This window comes from Pseudonaja textilis, chromosome 1 (assembly GCF_049901715.1).
Source record: "Pseudonaja textilis isolate UNSWEBS1 chromosome 1, rPseTex1.2, whole genome shotgun sequence".
Lineage (NCBI taxonomy): Eukaryota > Metazoa > Chordata > Lepidosauria > Squamata > Elapidae > Pseudonaja > Pseudonaja textilis.
In genome coordinates, this window is record NC_141990.1 from 183259387 (window position 1) to 183277465 (window position 18079).

The following is an 18079-nucleotide window of genomic DNA, read 5'->3' on the forward strand; positions in this document are numbered from 1 at the left end:
ATTCTTTCTATAATCTAAAGCTGGGGTGTCAAACTAACGTCACAGGAGCATCATGTGATGTATCGGGACTTTTTTCTAAACTGGGTGTCGTCGTGGCCAGCACATGACACATCCGGCCCATGGGCCGGGAGGTTGACAGTCCTGATCTAGTCACAATATCCATTCAAACTGATATTCTAAGTGGATATTGTATTTGAGAAGAAGTATGTTTTGATGGATAGCTTGTACCATCTGTTGACTTGAGAAGCATTCAGTATCATTTAGATCAGAAGTGCGGAATGATGGCCCTTTTATGACTTGTGGACTTCAGCTCTCAGAATTCCTGAGCCAGTTTTTTAGGCAGTTTTGGATTCCATTAGCAAAACTGGCCAAGTGCCTTCTGCCATCTAACATGCAAAGATGGGGAGGAGAAGAGACAGGAGAAACGAGAAGGTAAGTTGCTAAATGTGGAAAATGTTTTTGTTTTTTTTAATATTAAGACTTAGGAATAGTGAATAAAAGTTGACAAGCAATATTTTAGACTTGGGAGCTGCATTTTAGAAAGATACTTTTGCCCCAGGATCTGATATTATTAAGTTTGGAATCCCTGGCTCAACCCTGAGGTACATATTGTATATTTACTTCTGGATATGTGTGATTAAGTAATTTTGTCTTTTCAGGCATCTGTAGTTTTAAAATGCTAAATGGAAATCATAAGCAGAATGTATTTATTGTGATGTTTATAATGGGGGGAAGAGACATTAAAATGTACAAGGTGCTTTATTCCAGAATAGATAAGATAATGGTATATTTGAACATAGTAGAGGAAAGAGAAGAAAAAAAGAGGGCTATGATTTATTAAGAATAGATAATAGATAAATCAGATCTGTTAATTTAAGGTGGCAAGTTGAGTGATTTAATGGAGAAGCTTTCATCAATAAATACTGAAAGAGATGAAGCCTGGAGAAAATAGGAAAGCAAGATAGCTAATTAGTTTTCCTAAGGAAGCTAATAATACATGAAGTAAAGAAAGAGTGTAGTACAGCATGAAATGCAGAAAATAATTTCAGAATTAGGCCTGTATTATAATACAAGTTAGGAAGATAAAATAAGGTCAGTTGAAATTTAAATGACTAAGAGCAGTTAGATAGTTTGGTTTTTCCTTAGCATATGTTTCGTAAGTTGGGGACGCATACTAAATGGAGTCATGAAAATACACATCACATTTGCTAGAACAGTGAAGCATTGGCTGAGAGGGGAGATAAAAGTAAAGAAAAAGAAGTCTAAGAAGAGGTCAGAAGTTAGAGATAAATAATGAAAATAAACTTCAAGAAAGATATTATTAGATTGTAGGTCACAGTACAAGCAAGATGTTGAGTGGTACAAACAGTGAAATGGAGAGGATGTATTAAAAATGACAGTGTGATGTTCAAACAAGAAAAAAAAATCCATAATGGAAAGAGCTAAAGAGTACAGTTCTTAAAGATCAATGGAGTGACCATTGCAAGTGGTGGAAATGAAAAGTGGGTGCCAATGGTGGAAATGTAACTTGAAGAGGAGAGGTAGCTACTAGCTAGATTTTTTTCTTGAAGATTGAAGTCACAAGGGAACAATCTGGATGTGTTATGAAAGAAAGCAAAAGCTAACACCTCAGACAATGTGGAAGGAAAAGCCCAGGAGAATGACATAGCAACAAAGTGCTGCCAGAGAGAATACAAAGGCACAGAATGACTGCCCAAGATTTAAAAAGCAATCAAAAGCTGAAACATACAGGTGGCCTCCAATTTCCCTTCTATTTGTTGGTTTCTGGGGGGAGGGAGACACAAAGAGCTCTGATAGGAGAGCAGCAGTTAGAGCAGCTTCCAAAGAGAGGGCATCTTTTGGTGTCGAAAGAAATTTGTTACAGAGTTAGCCTAACCATTTTGTGCAAAGGCATCATAAGCTGAAGCAGCTGCAGTGAATGAGAGGTGGTAGAGGAGTGTAACAATGCTAAAGGCAAATGGGGAACAGACTGAGACAAGGGACTAAGAGGGTGCAATGATTAGAAATCTGAGAGAAGAAGTGACCTACATCAAAAGAGAAAAGAGAAGCAGTAGGGTAGAAAGTAAACATTTTAAAGGTGCAGATCTGAAGCATCAGATGCCTAAATTTACATGGTCAATAATCCATAGTGGGATTAGAGTTTTCCATGTCCATTTATGTCCTTTGAGAGGGATGGGAGGAGGCTTTCAGGCTATTTTATGGCAGCCGGATATAAACGAGAGTTTCCTTTCTGAGCATGTATTGTGCATTTTCAAATGAACAGGGGGAAAACCCACAGTCACAACATGTCATTTTTCATTTTTAAATCAAGCCCAATAATACGTATTGACTATGATGCTTCCTCTCCCTGTAGAGAATTTAGCTCTAATTTTAACACTCACATGCTTTAGGAAGAGGATTCTTTATAGGTTTAAAGCTATCTCTGTAGAGCCATTTCGTAATAATCTGCTTTGCTTGAATCTGATCACTGCAGTTGATTCCACGATAATGAAGCCTGAATATTGTTTGTTTCTCAGTATAAATCCACTCCAAAGACCTTCTACTTTAATAGTGCTGTGTGTGTATACTTCAGTACAAGTGAATGTGTGGAACTAAAATTGCTGCAATTTCTTTACAAATGACTCAGTATGCTTGTCCTTCCCTAAAATGCTGCCAGCGTGTAAAGGATTTTCAATGAGCAGTGCAAATAAGCCAGCAGTGGAGAAGGTTTGGAGCTGCACTGGTATAACAGTTTCCTGGCACACAGATGATCAGGGCTGGAGATCCAGGTCTCTGTAGTATCCAACCCATCTTCTGTTGCTGGTCACAAATTGGAAGTTTTGAATTTCTTGCCTGGTTTCTTTTACAAGCTGGATATTTAGCACTACGGTACCATCATGTGGAGTGGACTTCCTAGCAAAGGTGAGCAATGCTTTTTTAAAAAATATAAACATTACAGAATTCTACTCATTTCAAAATGAGATGCAGCCTTGTAATCCTCTCGTGTTTAGAAGTGGAATTTTGTTTGTTATCTATAGCAAAAGAACACCAAGGCTAAAATATATATATATATATATATATATATGAGAAAAGCAGGTTATTATTTTTTTGATTATAACTAATAATGCATTGCAAACACAATTCTATGTAATGGGTTGTCTCCTCTGTATTGCTGATGTAGTATTTATTACCAGAAGAGACTATCCTGGCAGAATAGTCATTTTGCATTTCAAATACATTAACACACATCTATTGATACAATATGACAAGCTGCTGATTAACAAATGAGGCTAATTAATCATCAGTGTGATTATATACTTGTGGTCAGAAAATAAAGTGCAGAGTATAAAATCCTATTTATGAAAAGCTTGACTGGAACTCTGAATGGCAAATGTGCCTTTCAGTTAATAAAGTTAAAAGCAAAAGCAATATACTGACATGATATGTATTTGATTTTGTCAGTATTAAAAAGACATGACCTGTCAGATATGGGACAACCTCTAGTAATTTGTTTGCAATGATAACTTGTTTTATAAGAGGCATAAAATTCCTATAACTCCTGCCTAACAACACTTTAATTATATATGGCATTTAAATGTTGCAAATCTTTTTTAAAGACCTGAATACATACTCTCTGGAATTCACATTATCAGCCCATTAAGTTTAAAAGCAACATGTCAGAGGATTCAGTTGTGTTTACATGTCTAAAAAGTTCTGCCCAATCATTTTAGTTTGTAAATTATTCACCAAATCTTGTTATTTGCTTCCTTATCATAGTTGAAATGACTATTCCTCTTTGGATATTTATTTTAGGGATAGGTGGCAATATCCAATAGGAAAGAAAAACCATTTCTTGTTACAGAATGAAGAGTAATTCTGCAATCCTTTCATGAGAACCTAAGCCATCTCATGCTTTTTGCTGTAAATTTATTCACAAGGCAGTTGTTTTTATAGCTTTCAACCCCAGAGTTATGGAAAAGAATGTATATATGTTTGACAGAAGACTTGAGAATTTCTATTTACTAACAGTACATGTAAAGCATGACTAACCAGCAGAAAACCTATTTCTATTTAGCCGATCTGTCTTTGCAAGTCCCAGGGCCACTATCTTGCTAGAAGTCACCGTGTGCTTTTGAAAGCATGAAATTAGTTTCATATACCAAGCACATGGTTTCTCATTTAGTAGTTCTTTTTATGGAAATGGCCAATTTATGGTTCACTGCCAGAACTTTTGTCTTCTGTCAAACCTGATAGCTTCTGCTAAGGTGTCCATGAGAGATACTTAAAAAATGAAAAGAGTTAAATGGAAAAGGAACAAAACCCTAATTAGAATTTTAAAAGGTATAATGGATTTGCAGATTTATTTCAGAATATTATTTGGATATGCCTTTTTTTCTCATCAATGCCTGAATTTGACCTGTTTTTACTTGCAAGGAACTTTACTGCATGTAAAGAGTGTTTAAAATGGACTTTTAAGCTAATGAAAACTATTCTGTTATACTTTTCCTTATGGTCATTTTTCAAAGGAAAGATATAAAACTGCACTGTAATTCTTATTTTATTTTGAGTTGGATCCAAAATGCAGTGGATCTAATGTATTTATAACTGTGTGAATTCAGTGTTTCTTTTTATTAGGCAATCATTAATAATATTGATTTAAAGTTGTAATAATTGTAGCATTCTTATTGAGAGTAAGTTGCATATATTAATTTGCATAAAAGTTATCAATTAAAAAACAAAATGAATGCAAATTTCAAGCAATAAAAATGGTATTTATGCTTTATTTATACAATACACTGTACAACTAATTTAATGTGTTACTCATAACTTTCATGTCTTAAAGAGATTTGTTAGATATTTGTTACCTTCAGACATGCTGGTTTTCTGGGATAGTTAATATTATCTACACTAGGTATAGCGGTAGTAGCAATTCCTGCAGAAATTTGACTTCAATTTTTAATCAGGTACATTTCTTTAATGTTGAAATAATGCAACTGTTTCAGCAAATGTTGAATTAATATAGTGTAAGAATGTATACATATGCATATGCATATACTGTACATATTCATATACATATTCATACCTTACATATCCATATATCCATATATGTATGTGTGTATGTATGTGTGTGTATATATGTGTGTGTGTATGTGTGTGTGTGTACATAAACACACAGAGTCTTCAACTTACAACCACAACTGAGACCAAAATCTCTGTTGTTATATGAGACCAATGTTAAGTGAGTTTCGCCCCATTTTACAATCTTTCTTGCCACAGTTGTTAAGTGAATCACTGCAGTTATTAAGTTAGTAACATGGTTGTTAAGTGAATCTGGCTTCCCCATTGGCTTTGCTTGTCAGAAGGTCAGAAAAGGGGATCACGTAACCCTGGGACATTGCAATTGTCATAAATATGAGTCAATTGCCAAGTGTCTGAATTTTGATCTGGGGATCATGGGAATCCCACAACTGTCATATGTGTGAAAAATAGCTATAAGTTACTTTTTTCAGTGTCGTAACTTCAAATGGTCACAAAATGAACTGCTGTAAATCGAGAACTACCTGTACATATACATATACATACAGCAAGAGATATGTAGTTGGATAAGAGAGGTGCAAACAGTTCCTTCTTTAGCATAATATTGAAAAATTCCCTTTACACTATATCCTTCTTTGTATGGGCAAATAATATATGTATGCATAAAGCTTATACAACTCTGTATGCTTTCAATTAAAACTAGTATACATTTTGAATAAGCCAAAATATGGATTGTTGGATTTTGACTTAATATGTGAACCTGACAGGGGTGATCTGCTGTGGGTTCACATGGGTTTGGGCAATCCTCTAGCTAAGATACTACACAGTTCAGTGAACCTGCAAATCCTAGCCCTGGTTGGCCCCGCCTATCCCACCCTGCCCCTCCCAGAAGTCTCCATGCGGCCTGTTTTGGATGCCAGGTAAGTACAGGACCTGCACAGAGGGCAAAAAACGGGCCTCCTGGAAGTTCCGGAAGGCCAGAAACGAGGGCCCATGTTTCCGGCCACCTGAGGGTCTCCGGAGCCCAGGGGAGGCCGTTTTCACTATGCTGGCTGGAGAATTCTGGGAGTTGAAGTCCAGAAGTCTTAAAGTTGCCAAGTTTGGAGATCTCTGACTTATAACAATAAGAAACCAGGATAGGACCCCACAAACAGGGTTGAGACTACAATGGCATTTTTAAGAGCTTTTCAGAACTCCAGGCGAGGATGCTGTCTGTATTTCTGGGGAGATGCTGTTCCAGAAAGTGAGGGCTGTTATAGTACAAGACAAGCTTCCTCAGTTTTATAAGATGACAGTATTTGATATAAAGGAGCTGGAGCATACCTACTCTGCTAGAATGTACTGGGCAAGTAGAAACAATTGGTAATACTTGATCCTGCAGATATTCAAGCTCTATATCATAAAGCTTTATAGGTACTGACCAACACTTTGAATTGCATCTGGATTGGCAACCAATGCAGCTTATCTAGCAGTTGTAACACAAGGGCCTACCAAGAAGAGCATCACTGTCAGCCTTTCAAGGTAGATCAGACTAGGAATCCAATGTTACGTGTGTCAGTTTTATTTTTATTGTAAAGCTATGGCGATAGAATCTTGCAAGTTTGAATACACGTTCCCCTCTCTCCCTGTATATTTGTGAAGCTGTTGTTTGAGACATTTACTTTTATCCAACTATTGTCTTAGTAATGACTTTTCCTCCTGCCCCTCAAGGCCATTCCCACTTTATTCCACAATTACACCTTGGGATGCTGCACTTTGAACCAGCTGTAGTTTCTGGGTGGTCTTCAAGGGCAGCCCCACATAGAGAATATTGCAGTAATCTAGTGGTGAGGTGACCTGTGCATGAGTGACTTACTGAAGGGCCTTCAAGTTAAGGAAGGGGTGCATCTGGTACATAGAATGAACCTATATAAAAGTTCTCCTGGCCAGAGATACCCCTGGCCAGAGATACCCCTTATAGCTGTAAGTCAAGAAGTATTCCCAAGTTGCTCACCAGTTTAGAGTGAGAAAGTGCTAAACTATCTGAGGCCAATGGTGGCAATGCCCTTGACTCTAGGAGACCAAACAGCCACAGTCACTTAGGCTTGTCAGGATTAAATTGAAGTCTGTTCCTCCCCATCCAGATCTGAAGAGCCTCACTGGTTATTGTCATGGCTGTGTATCTTCCTTACACATGCAAAACATCACAGATAAAATAATTGAAAGAAAAGATGACAGATTAGTGAAATTTATTTCCGTAAAAGTAAATTAATACCGAATTTTGCTTTTTTTGTTACATTTAAAGTAAACTGGAATATAATTTTAAAAATCAGTTTAAAATGGAAAGGATGGGACTATACAGCTATAGTCATTACTATATTTGCTAGTTTGGTATTTTAATGATTAATGCTAATACTTTAATTTCTATAGAACTTTCAGAATGTATATTGAATGATTCCTGAACTTTGTATCTATTATCAGCTTGCTTACTTGCTGATAAAGCCAATGTCTACTCTTACAAGCCAATGTTTACTCGTACAGACAGATAGATTTTCTCTAGGACAATTTGTTCTCAACCGTATATTTCAGGTGATTTTCTTGATAAAGTACAGAGATGATTTACCATTGCCATGTAATTAACTTTAGCTGCATTAAAAAAGGAGATCCGGAGCTGTCCCATTAAAGATTTTTGAAGTTTCTCTGATGTTTTCCCCATATGAATAAATTATCTAGTTGTCTTAATTCACTGTCATTTGGGTTTTTCACTGATTTGCTGTGAAAACAAGACAAGCATGTATATCACATTTATACCATTATTCTTACTCCTTTAATCATTGTATATGCCATTAACAACTTACCAAGAAGTATCATTTTTTTAATGCAAATATAATAGTCTAATGCAAATTGGTGGATGTATCTCAGATTTTGAAAGTATCTTACAGTTATTCTCATAAAATGATTGCCAAGCTTGGTATGCCCAGTCTCAAAACACTCAATTACTAGGATACAACTGGTGAAGTGATTGTTTTACATGTGTAATATGCATGCCAGAAGCAGGAGATAAGCAACAATGTTCTCTTGTTTTTCCTTATTTCTACAAGAAACTTCCGATTATTTCTGTTACTTTGTTACTTGTCCTTCAGTAAACTGTTCATTTAATTACCTCACACCTCACTTAAAGCTATAAAATGGATGTATAAAATTCTTTATTAAAAAAAACCCCACAGCTGCACTACACAGTTGTTGTTCAACAAGCATTGTAGCTTTCCAAAGTGTCTCTGCCACTTCAACAGCTGCCAAACCTAGCCCTGGACTTTAGCCACTCGCCATCTTATTCTCTAAAATGCTTCCAGGAGTTAAATTATATCCTGTTTTTTATAGTAGCCCTTTTCTGTAAAGCATACTAACTTCTCCTTTATTCCCATTTATTAAATTTTAAGTAAAAACATCTTTAAAGAAATCCTGAGGATTAGAAAGCCTGGTGCCAAAGCAGATGTCGCCAATAACATTGGTGCCCTTCGGCATTGTGTTGGACAGAACCTGGGTTTATTGTAAATTTCCAATGCAGTTTACTATTCAGCTTTCACTTCCTTTAGAGAAATTATAATGTTTTACCTTCAACTACCACAGTGGGAGTTGGTAGCCTAATTTGGACTGAAAGCTAAGTTGATTTCAGGCAAATGCATCAGAGGCTACAGCATAAATTGAGGAAGGGCAAAATATGGACATATATAGCCTGTCAGACCAGTTTCTCTAGATTAGTCATGCAGTTTCTCATGCATGCACGCATGCATGCATTTCATTCTTACATGCTTATACACAGATTTCCAGAAATACCTAGCTGCAATTATTAGGCTTTAAAATAAAACCAGTAGCATCTATTTTGAATCCTGCCAGAAGTTGTAATGGATTTAATGGGAGAGGATTGCAGTATTTGGGAGAGATTAAGCTTGAAGGGAAAACCAACAAAATAGACAAGAAACTCACCGGATTTAACAGCAAATGTTATAGGATTAAATGTTCAGAAGTCTTCCTGCTCTCAAGTCTATGGTCTATGGATGGGCTGTTTTGTTTTGTTTTATGTCCACCCATTTGTCATGAGATTTTGCGGACTAACAACCAGCTAAAACTTCAGCAATATTAACAAAGCAGCAATTAATACCACATTAAAGACAGTTTATATATCTATAAATCCATAAACCCTATGATATAATAGCAATAGCACCTGTGAAGAGGTATATAAATAGAGATTTATATACCTCTTCACAGTACTTTACAGTCCCCTCTAAGCACTTTACAGAGTCAGCATATTGCCTACAATGATCTGGGTCCATTTTTACCAACCTCGGAAGGATGGAAAGCTGAGTCAACCTTGAGCCGATGAGACTCAAACTGCCGACTGCTGGCAGCCAACCATCAGCAGAAGTAGCTTTTTAAAAAGGCTAGCCTAAATTCTTGGCCAAGAATCTTAGGTCAGAAGTAATTTCTGATCTTGAGGATGATCCCTGCATGTGGGCAACCCCTATACTGATTGGCCTTTTTTATTGTAATAATAGTGAACACATTTCAGTTACACCAGGGTTATAAAATAATGACTCCAGAATTATAGAAGATGCATACATGCCAATAAGATATGTATGAGTCCATCTCATTTATATAGCTTATAACAAGCAAATGTTAAAATGCTACTGTTCATATTTCTAGTATAAATAACTCAAAATCAATATCTTATAGAGAAGCAGCCTTCTATATCTTGGGTGTATCATATACTGCTGATATTTTTATGACAATCTGTGAGCCGTTGGATCATTGTTGCAAAGATATGTCTTTACTACCACTCATGTCGTCTCTGGCCTTGTGCACGTCCTCACATCCCTTCAGCAGGCTCTCCCCAACCTGTGTTGCACCCTCAGAAATGCTCCCTGACCCTTGCCATACCTCTCAGGCACCCTCACCAACCCACACCCTCATATACTCTCCACCTGTTCTGTGCCTCTTACACACCTCTGCACACATTCCTCCACTCTTGCTCCATCTCTCTCACACACATCTTGCTTCCTCCATTACCCAGCAGGAGTCACCTGTCAGTTAGCCATGGACTTGCAACTTACTGCCAGCTTCCCAACTGATTTGTGGAAAACTGTCAGGGAGCATTGGAAATGGTGATCATGGCCCTGCAGCAGTACAGCAGCATTGATGGGCTCACAATTTTCCAAAATTCCAATACATTGCTCCTGGATTTTGGATGCATTCACTAAGTTAGCCTATTGGGGGTACCTTGGTTCAAAAAAAGTTGCCTATGATATACAGTTTTCCCAGTGAAGGTTATAAACAGACAAGAGACTTTTAGTAGTGTACAGATTTGTTATATTTCATATTTTAGATGCTCAGAATTTGTGAACGAATAGTCAGATTTCACTTTTGTGATTGAGGCATCATCCTCAAAACTGCAGTCCTATAAATATTTATTGCAAAATAAATCTCAAAATAGAGATCATTCCCGCATAGGACTACAGGTGAAAATACTGTAGTCACCTCTTATTAAAACAGGTTTTCATCATTACCTCTGAGAGCGTAATTCATTTTTTTGGCCAATGATATATATATAGGAAACAGTTCTAAGACACTATAAATTGATTGAAGGTCAGCACCCCTGTAAAAATCATTGACTTGCCTGAAGTTAACTTTATAGATTTCAACTGCAGTTAATCTAATAGCACAAGAATAGATCAAGTTTTTCTTTCCACACTTGTTCATTATCTAATGATTCAGTCTGATGCACTTTATTTTTGTATATGTCTTCTCTAGCAGAGAAAGATCTTACATGATCATACAGGAAAAAAATCACACTTTAGTATCTTTAAATTCTGAAAAGGTATAGGAATGATATCACATCCATGATGCCCTACTGCAGTTCCATATTCAGGAGTTGTTAATAGCAACAGTGAATATTGTTTTATGAAACTTAGCGGTCCAGTTCATTGTGATGAAAAGGAAGACATTCAGAATTTCTTGGGGCTCTATATTGTATGACCTAGTATTAAACACAATTATGTTGCACTGCCATAATTGCTATCTGCTACAACTGAGGTTAGCTGCACTTCTGAAGCTGGATTACATTCTGCCTTTTTATTCTTCTTTCCAAGGTTCACAGTTTTTTCCACTTATTCTTAAATGTTTTTGTTTGGCTGATACACATTTGCACAAGAATGCGGAGAGGCTTATGGGATGTGTATAAAGGTGACCTGTTCCCATCTCTCAAGGCAGTGTCAATGATTTTTGAGTAGCATAGCTGTACAAAGGAAAGTCAAAGATAAATAACTTAGTTATCTAAGCATATATGACTCTTCCTTTGTTAACAGCATCTGTGGCTTAGGTAAATGCATCATGTATTTTTTTTCTAGCTGTACACCTGTAACAGTTTAAAGCTGTTTGTTCTGTCCAAACTGCCTATCCTAGCAACCCACCTAATTTGGACCAACTTAAACCTTTATCATATGCTAATAAAATGGAATAGTCATTATGCTATAACCATTATGTCTGACATCCAAAAACATTGATAAGTATAGCAAAACAAAGTTTGCCAATACAGGTTACGTAGCCTAATTTATATTTAAGATTGATTAACATGTCAGATAATAGGAAATCTTAATTTCTGAAATTATGGATCAGCTTTTCTACTGCTGCCATTTCCTACCCAGAAGATCCAAATATACATACTTGTTTAAATAAGATTAAGAGCATTCAAGGTAGAGAATCTGTGATCCTCCAGATGTCCCATCCATACACCCAGCTTAATAGGCCTGTCCTCTAGTGTAGTCCACAAGGTAGTACAAAAATAGGTTGGTAGAATTTGCTCTGTCCTAAAAGCTGATCACTATTCTACCTTGATAATGAGACAGTGAGTGGTACAGTCCTAAAAATGTATTAAAGGATAGATAGTAAGTTATAGGTTTCTGGCTTGTAAAAAAAACATCCCTCAGTCTTTCCTTGTAATTTGAACTGGGGTTGGAGACAAAGGCAAATTTAGATTGGAGCAGGGATGTCAACTCACATTGTCATGGTGGCATCACGTGACATATCAGGACTTTTTCCCCACCTTCACTAAACCAGGCTGGGGCAGGGCCTGCTACATGACGCATCCGGCCCGCGGCCCGCAAGTTTGACAGCCCTGGACTAGAGGATTTAGTTATCTGTTAGAAAAGATGGTAAGTAATCTCAATCTCTACACCCATGTGCTTATTCAGCCTTTTTCTCTCATTCATTTTTTCATACTTTCTCTAGCTTTTTTCTCTGTTTCTTGCTCTTTAGCCATCTGTGTAATCTTTCTGTTAGTTGTCCCATCATCCTTACTGGCTCTATCACCTTCACCTGGTTCATCACCATCTTACTCGCTTTCCATTACCATTCTTTTTTTTCCATTTCCATATTACTACCATAATGCAAACTGTATATATAGCAAGGCCTCTTTTAGGAGAAGATGGAAAACCCTCTTTAATATTGGACCAGATAAGGACAAAGATATATGGTCTCAGACAAAGGCTGGACTATGAGGATGTGTTGAATATTAGTAAGACTTCTTCAGTATTCAGTTAAGGGGGTATGTGGATGAACCCTCAGAGGCTCCAACCAATATTAGTTGCACATGCAGTTAACAGCATGTTTCTGCAGTAACACAAATGTCATTTGAATACTTTGCAACTGGAATGCATTTATGATCATTGCAGAATTCCCACAGTCATGTGATAATCATTTGCAAGTTCAAAGCTGACATTCAACAAGCAAAGTCAATGGAGAACTGGCACTAAAATTATAAATCACGATCATATAAACTCTCAATAAGTATGGGTGATTTGCTTAATGACCATAGCAGAAATGATATAAATCCAGCACAGTCACATGATGTTTTGCTTAACAACCACATCACTTAACAAGAGTTGTCAGTCACAATTGTGGTAGTTAAGTGAGGGTTATCCATAGTGAGGAATAATGTGAGTTGTAATTTAAGAACAACTGAAAGTATGCAGATTCTTTTCCTCTGATTTAAGCAATAGAAAGTTAAGTTTGCTGTTGTTAGTTGCGAAGTCGTGTCTGACCCATTTCAACCCCATGGACAGCATTTCTCCAGGTCTTCCTGTCCTCTACCATCCTCCAGAATCCATTTAAGCTCATGCCTACTGCTTCAGTGACTCCATCCAGCCACCTCATTCTCTGTCATCCCCTTCTTCTTTTGCCCTCAACCTTTCCCAGCATTAGGCTCTTCTCCAGTGAGTCTTTCCTTCTCATTAGGTGGCTAAAGTATTCATCTTCAGGATCTGGCCTTTTAAAGAGCAGCCAGGGTTGATCTCCTCTAGGACTGACCAGTTTGATCGCCTTGCAGTCGAAGGGACTCTCAGGAGTCTTCTCCAGCACCATAGTTCAAAGGCCTCAATTCTTTGGTGCTCAGCCTTTCTTATGGTTTCACAGCCATACATTGCAACTGGGAAAACCATAGCCTTGACTATATGCACTTTTGTTGGCAGGGTGATGTCTCTGCTTTTTAGTATGCTGTCTAGATTTGCCATAGCTTTCCTCTTCAGGACCAAGTGTCTTTTAATTTCTTGGCTGTAGTCCCCATCTGCAGTGATCTTGGAGGTCAGGAAAATAAACTCTATCACTACCTCCATTTCTTCCCCATCTATTTGCCAGGAATTGAGAGGGCCGGATGCCATGATCTTAGTTTTCTTAATGTTGAGTTTCAAGCCAACTTTTGCACTCTCCTTCAACCGCATCAAGAAGCTCTTTAGTTCCTCTTCACTTTCTGCCATTAGAGTGGTATCATCTGCATTTCTGTGGTTGATGATATTTCTCCCAGCAGTCTTAATTCCAACTTTTGATTCATCTAGTTCCGTCTTTCTCATGATGTGCTCTGCATATAACTTAATTGGGCAGGGCAATGGTATACAGCCTTGCCAAACTCCTTTCCCAATTTTGAACCAATCAGTGGTTCCGTGACCAGTTCTCTAGGTTTCTCAAGAGACAAATAAGATGGTCTGGTACTCCCATCTCTTTAGGGATTTGCCACAATTTGTTGTGATCCACACAATCAAAGGCTTTAGTATAGTCAATGAAGTAGAAGTAGATGTTTTTCTGAAACTCTGTAGGTTTCTCCATGATCCAGCATATGTTGCCAATTTGATCTCTAGTTCCTCTGCCTCTTTGAAATCCTGCCTGTACCTCTGGTAATTCTCCATCCACATATTGCTGGAGCCTAGTTTGTAGGATTTTGAGCGTAACTTTACTAGCATCTTAAATGAGTGCAATGGTGCGATAGTTTGAACATTCTTTGGCATTGCCCTTCTTTGGAATTGAAATGTAAACTGACCTTTTCCAATCTTGTGGCCACTGTTGAGTTTTCCAAATTTGCTGGCAAATTGAATGTAGCACTTTTACTGCATCATCTTTTAATATATATATTTTTTAATAAAATTTATTTGGGTTTTCACACACACAAAATACAAGTAAAACATCTTTTTTGAAAATAGCATGGTCCCGGGTTGAATTTCTTTATACAGACACAAACTCAATTTCATACTCATTTTTGTGTTCTATTCCATATCTTATACTATTCAACATTTTCTATATAATTTTTCCCCTCTTTTAATTTTCTCAAGCTTATTTTGATTATCTCATCTTAATTCAAATCATTATATTTATACTTTTGTCTGTTCTGTTTCAATTTCATATTATCTTTTCTCATTAAACAAATTTTTTCCTGTAGTTACTAATTGGACTATGACACCTTTATATCTTTTAATTATATCCATTCAACTCTTATTTAAACTTCATAACCTTAAGGTTATGACCTTCAATATAATACATAATACATAACTTCCAATCAAATTCTGCTTGGTACATTCTTTTAATACACACTATATTCTTTAAAAAAAAGGATTATAAATATATGTAATTATAAACCCTCATTCCATTCCAATTCAGTTCTATCATTAATAATCATTAAAGTCTTAACATCTATAACATTTCTTTTCAATTAAATATCATACTTCCTTAAAGTCACATATAATCTCCATAATTAATTTTTCCCTTATTTCTCTTCACATATGTTTTGTAAATCATTAAATATTCATTTTGTTACATTTATTTATTGACAAGCATTCCACCAAGTTATGAGAACTATTTTATCAAACATTTTAATCATGCATTGTTTCATATTTTCTGAAATTATTTCTATTTCTAATATGACAATACTATCTTATGTACCTTAGCAGAATCCCTTTTTCCATTAGATTTTCACCCATTATCTCTGAATAGGCCCTGTTTCTCTATATTTTGTTTCTGTCCTTTATAACTTCTTTTCCATTCTTTCTTCCCTCTCTTCTTCTCCCTCCCCTTTTTACCCCCTTGTCTCTCTACTTCTAATTCTCTCTTCTGCATTTCCCTCTTCTGTTGTTTTCTGATTTTCTACTTATTTTTCACTCTATTCTTTTTTTGGGTTGTTTTTCCCAATCTTAAACTTTCCATTCTCTTTCCCCCCTTTCCTTTTTTCCCCCCATCTAAGATTACTTGTTCATTAAAGATGGCTTCTTCTTTGTCCCAATCTTCTTCTTCTTCTTCAGGCATTTCTTGTTGTTTCTCATAATTCCAAATCTCCATTTCTAAAAACTGAAATATGAAGCCAAAAGAACCTCTCCCTTCTTGTGCATCTTCTTTGTACTTTTTAAATTCCATTTTCAGTTCTTCTAAAAGTGGAGCCATTTTAAACAGTTTTAAACAACCACCCGATTGATTTTAGTCATTCAAATGCAATAACCAATAATCCAGAGATCACCAAGTAATCCAAATAGTCCCAAGCTGTTTCCTCTTATTTCTTTTTTCACTTTCTCTTCCTGGGGTTTTACTATTTTGTTGCGATGTTTCAGTTAAAATGTATCTTTTGGAAGTCTTGTTGAGATTTTGCTGTAAGTTCTTTTTAATTCCAGGCAGTCTCCTCCCTTCCAGATCCTGCCGTTTTATTCTTTTTCTCTCCTTTCCTGTTTTCAAAAGCTTTTAATTATCCAGAAATCTTTATTATCCCTTTGACTTTTTATTTTCAGCATTAAATGCCTATTAATGTCAAAGTGGATTTTTTTTCCAATTTCTTGCTTAAGTCTCTTAGCTGTCAGTATAGGAAGAGGAGAAAAAAAAAAACAAATCCTTTCCCTTTTCTCTCTCCTTCGCAGCTTAAAAATCTTCTTAGGGAACAATGTTATTGTTTTATTTTTTAAATAGTTTCAATTCCAGGGTACCTTTTTTGTTGCTTTTGCTGCTTGACCCGGTCAACCAAAACTTTCTCTTCTTATCTTCCTCCTGCACATTCTTTTCCAGTCGAGTTTTTTATGGTGGCCATTTCTGACCACCGCTACAATTGCCTTCGGGAAAGGGAGTAATGGCCAACTGGGGAGGAGAGATGCGGCTCTCCTCAACCCTATAGGCAGTTTCCGCCTTCTTCACCACCTCTACGGGGTGGCTTAGCCCCGAAAGCAGCCGGCTCGTGGCGCTCCAGTGGCAAGCATGGATCGAAACCATGCAAAGACATGGTTTCGGTCTGTCGCCGAAGAAGCTCAAACTGGAAGACCATCATCTTTTAAGATTTTGAATAGCTCAGCTGGAATATTGTCACCTCCACTAGCTTTGTTGTTGCTCAGATTTGCTCAGGCCCATTTGACTTCAGATTCTAGGGTGTCTGGCTCGAGGTCAATGACCACCCCATCGTAGTGATCAGGGATGTTAAACTCGTTCTTGTATAGTTCTTCTGTGTAATTTTGTCACCTCTTCTGAATCTCTTCTGCCTCTGTTAGGTCCCTGCCATTTTGATCTTTTATCATGCCCATCTTTGCATGAAATGTTCCCTCAATATCTCCAATTTTCTTGACGAGATCTCTGGTCCTCCATTTTCTTTTATTTCTTTGCACTGGTCATTTAAGAATGCCTTCTTTTCTAGCTATTCTCTGGAACTCTGCATTCAGTTGGGTGTATCTTTCTCTTTCTCCCTTGCTTTTTGCTTCCCTTCTTTCCTCGGCTATTTGCAAAGCTTCCTCAGACAGCCATTTTGCTTTCTTGCATTTCTTTTTCTGCGGGGTGGTTTTAGTTGCTACCTCTTGTACAATGTTACGAACTTCCTTTCATAGTTCTTCAGGCATTCTGTCTGTCAGATCTAATTCCTTAAATCTATTTGTCACTTCTACTGTATATTTATCAGGGATATGATTTAGTTCATACCTCATAGCCTAGTGCTTTTCCCTACTTTCTTCAATTTAAGCCTAAATTTTGCAATAAAAAGCTCATGATCTGTGCCACAGTCAGCACCTAGTCTTGTTTTTACTGACTGTATAGAGCTTCTCCATCTTTAACTGCAGAGCACGTAGTCAATCTGATTTCTGTGTTGACCATCTGGTGATGTCCATCTCTATAGAGCCATCTCTTGGGTTGTTGGAAAAGAATGTTTGCTATGACCATCGTATTCTCTTGACAAAATTCTATCAGTCTGTGCCCTGCTTCATTTTGTACTCCAAGGCTGAATTTGCCTGTTATTCCAGTTATCTTTTGGCTTCCTACTTTAGCATTCCAATCCCCCATGATGATAAGGGCATCATTTTTTGCTGTTAATTCTATTAAGGTGCTGTAAGGCTTTATAGAACCGATCAATTTCATCCTCTTCAGCACCAGTGGTTGGGGCATAGACTTGGACTACTGTGATGTTGAATGGTTTGCCTTGGATTGAGATCATTTTGTCATTTTGGGGATTGTATCCCAGTATTGCTTTTCCTACTTTTTTTATTGACCATGAGGGATTCTTGCCTGCAGTTGTATACCTGATGGTCTTCTGAATTAAATTTACCCATTCCTGTCCATTTTAGTTCGCTGATTCCTAAGATGTCGATGTTCAATCTTGTCATCTCTTTTTTGACCACGTCCAGCTTGCCTTGATTCATGGATCTTACATTCCAGGTTCCTATGGAGAATATATCTTTACAGCATCGGACTTTCCTTTCACCTCACCATCAGATACATCCACAGCTGAATG

General features: G+C 37.0%; 1 protein-coding gene across 4 annotated transcripts in view; it reads left to right on the top strand.

Moving 5' to 3' along the window:
• ZNF385B (zinc finger protein 385B) overlaps positions 1-18079 on the top strand; it is a 250822-nt gene that overhangs the window by 74158 nt on the left and 158585 nt on the right. Inside the window, exon 1 of one of the 4 annotated variants that reach the window (XM_026696968.2) lies at positions 2089-2922. The exons of 2 other annotated variants lie outside the window; for them this stretch is intronic. In XM_026696968.2, coding sequence (XP_026552753.1) covers positions 2898-2922 — 25 coding nt within the window. In that variant the 5' untranslated portion in view covers positions 2089-2897. Of the gene's footprint in view, positions 1-2088; positions 2923-18079 lie in introns of those variants that run through there. One more of the 4 variants, XM_087919882.1, reaches the window with a different exon arrangement.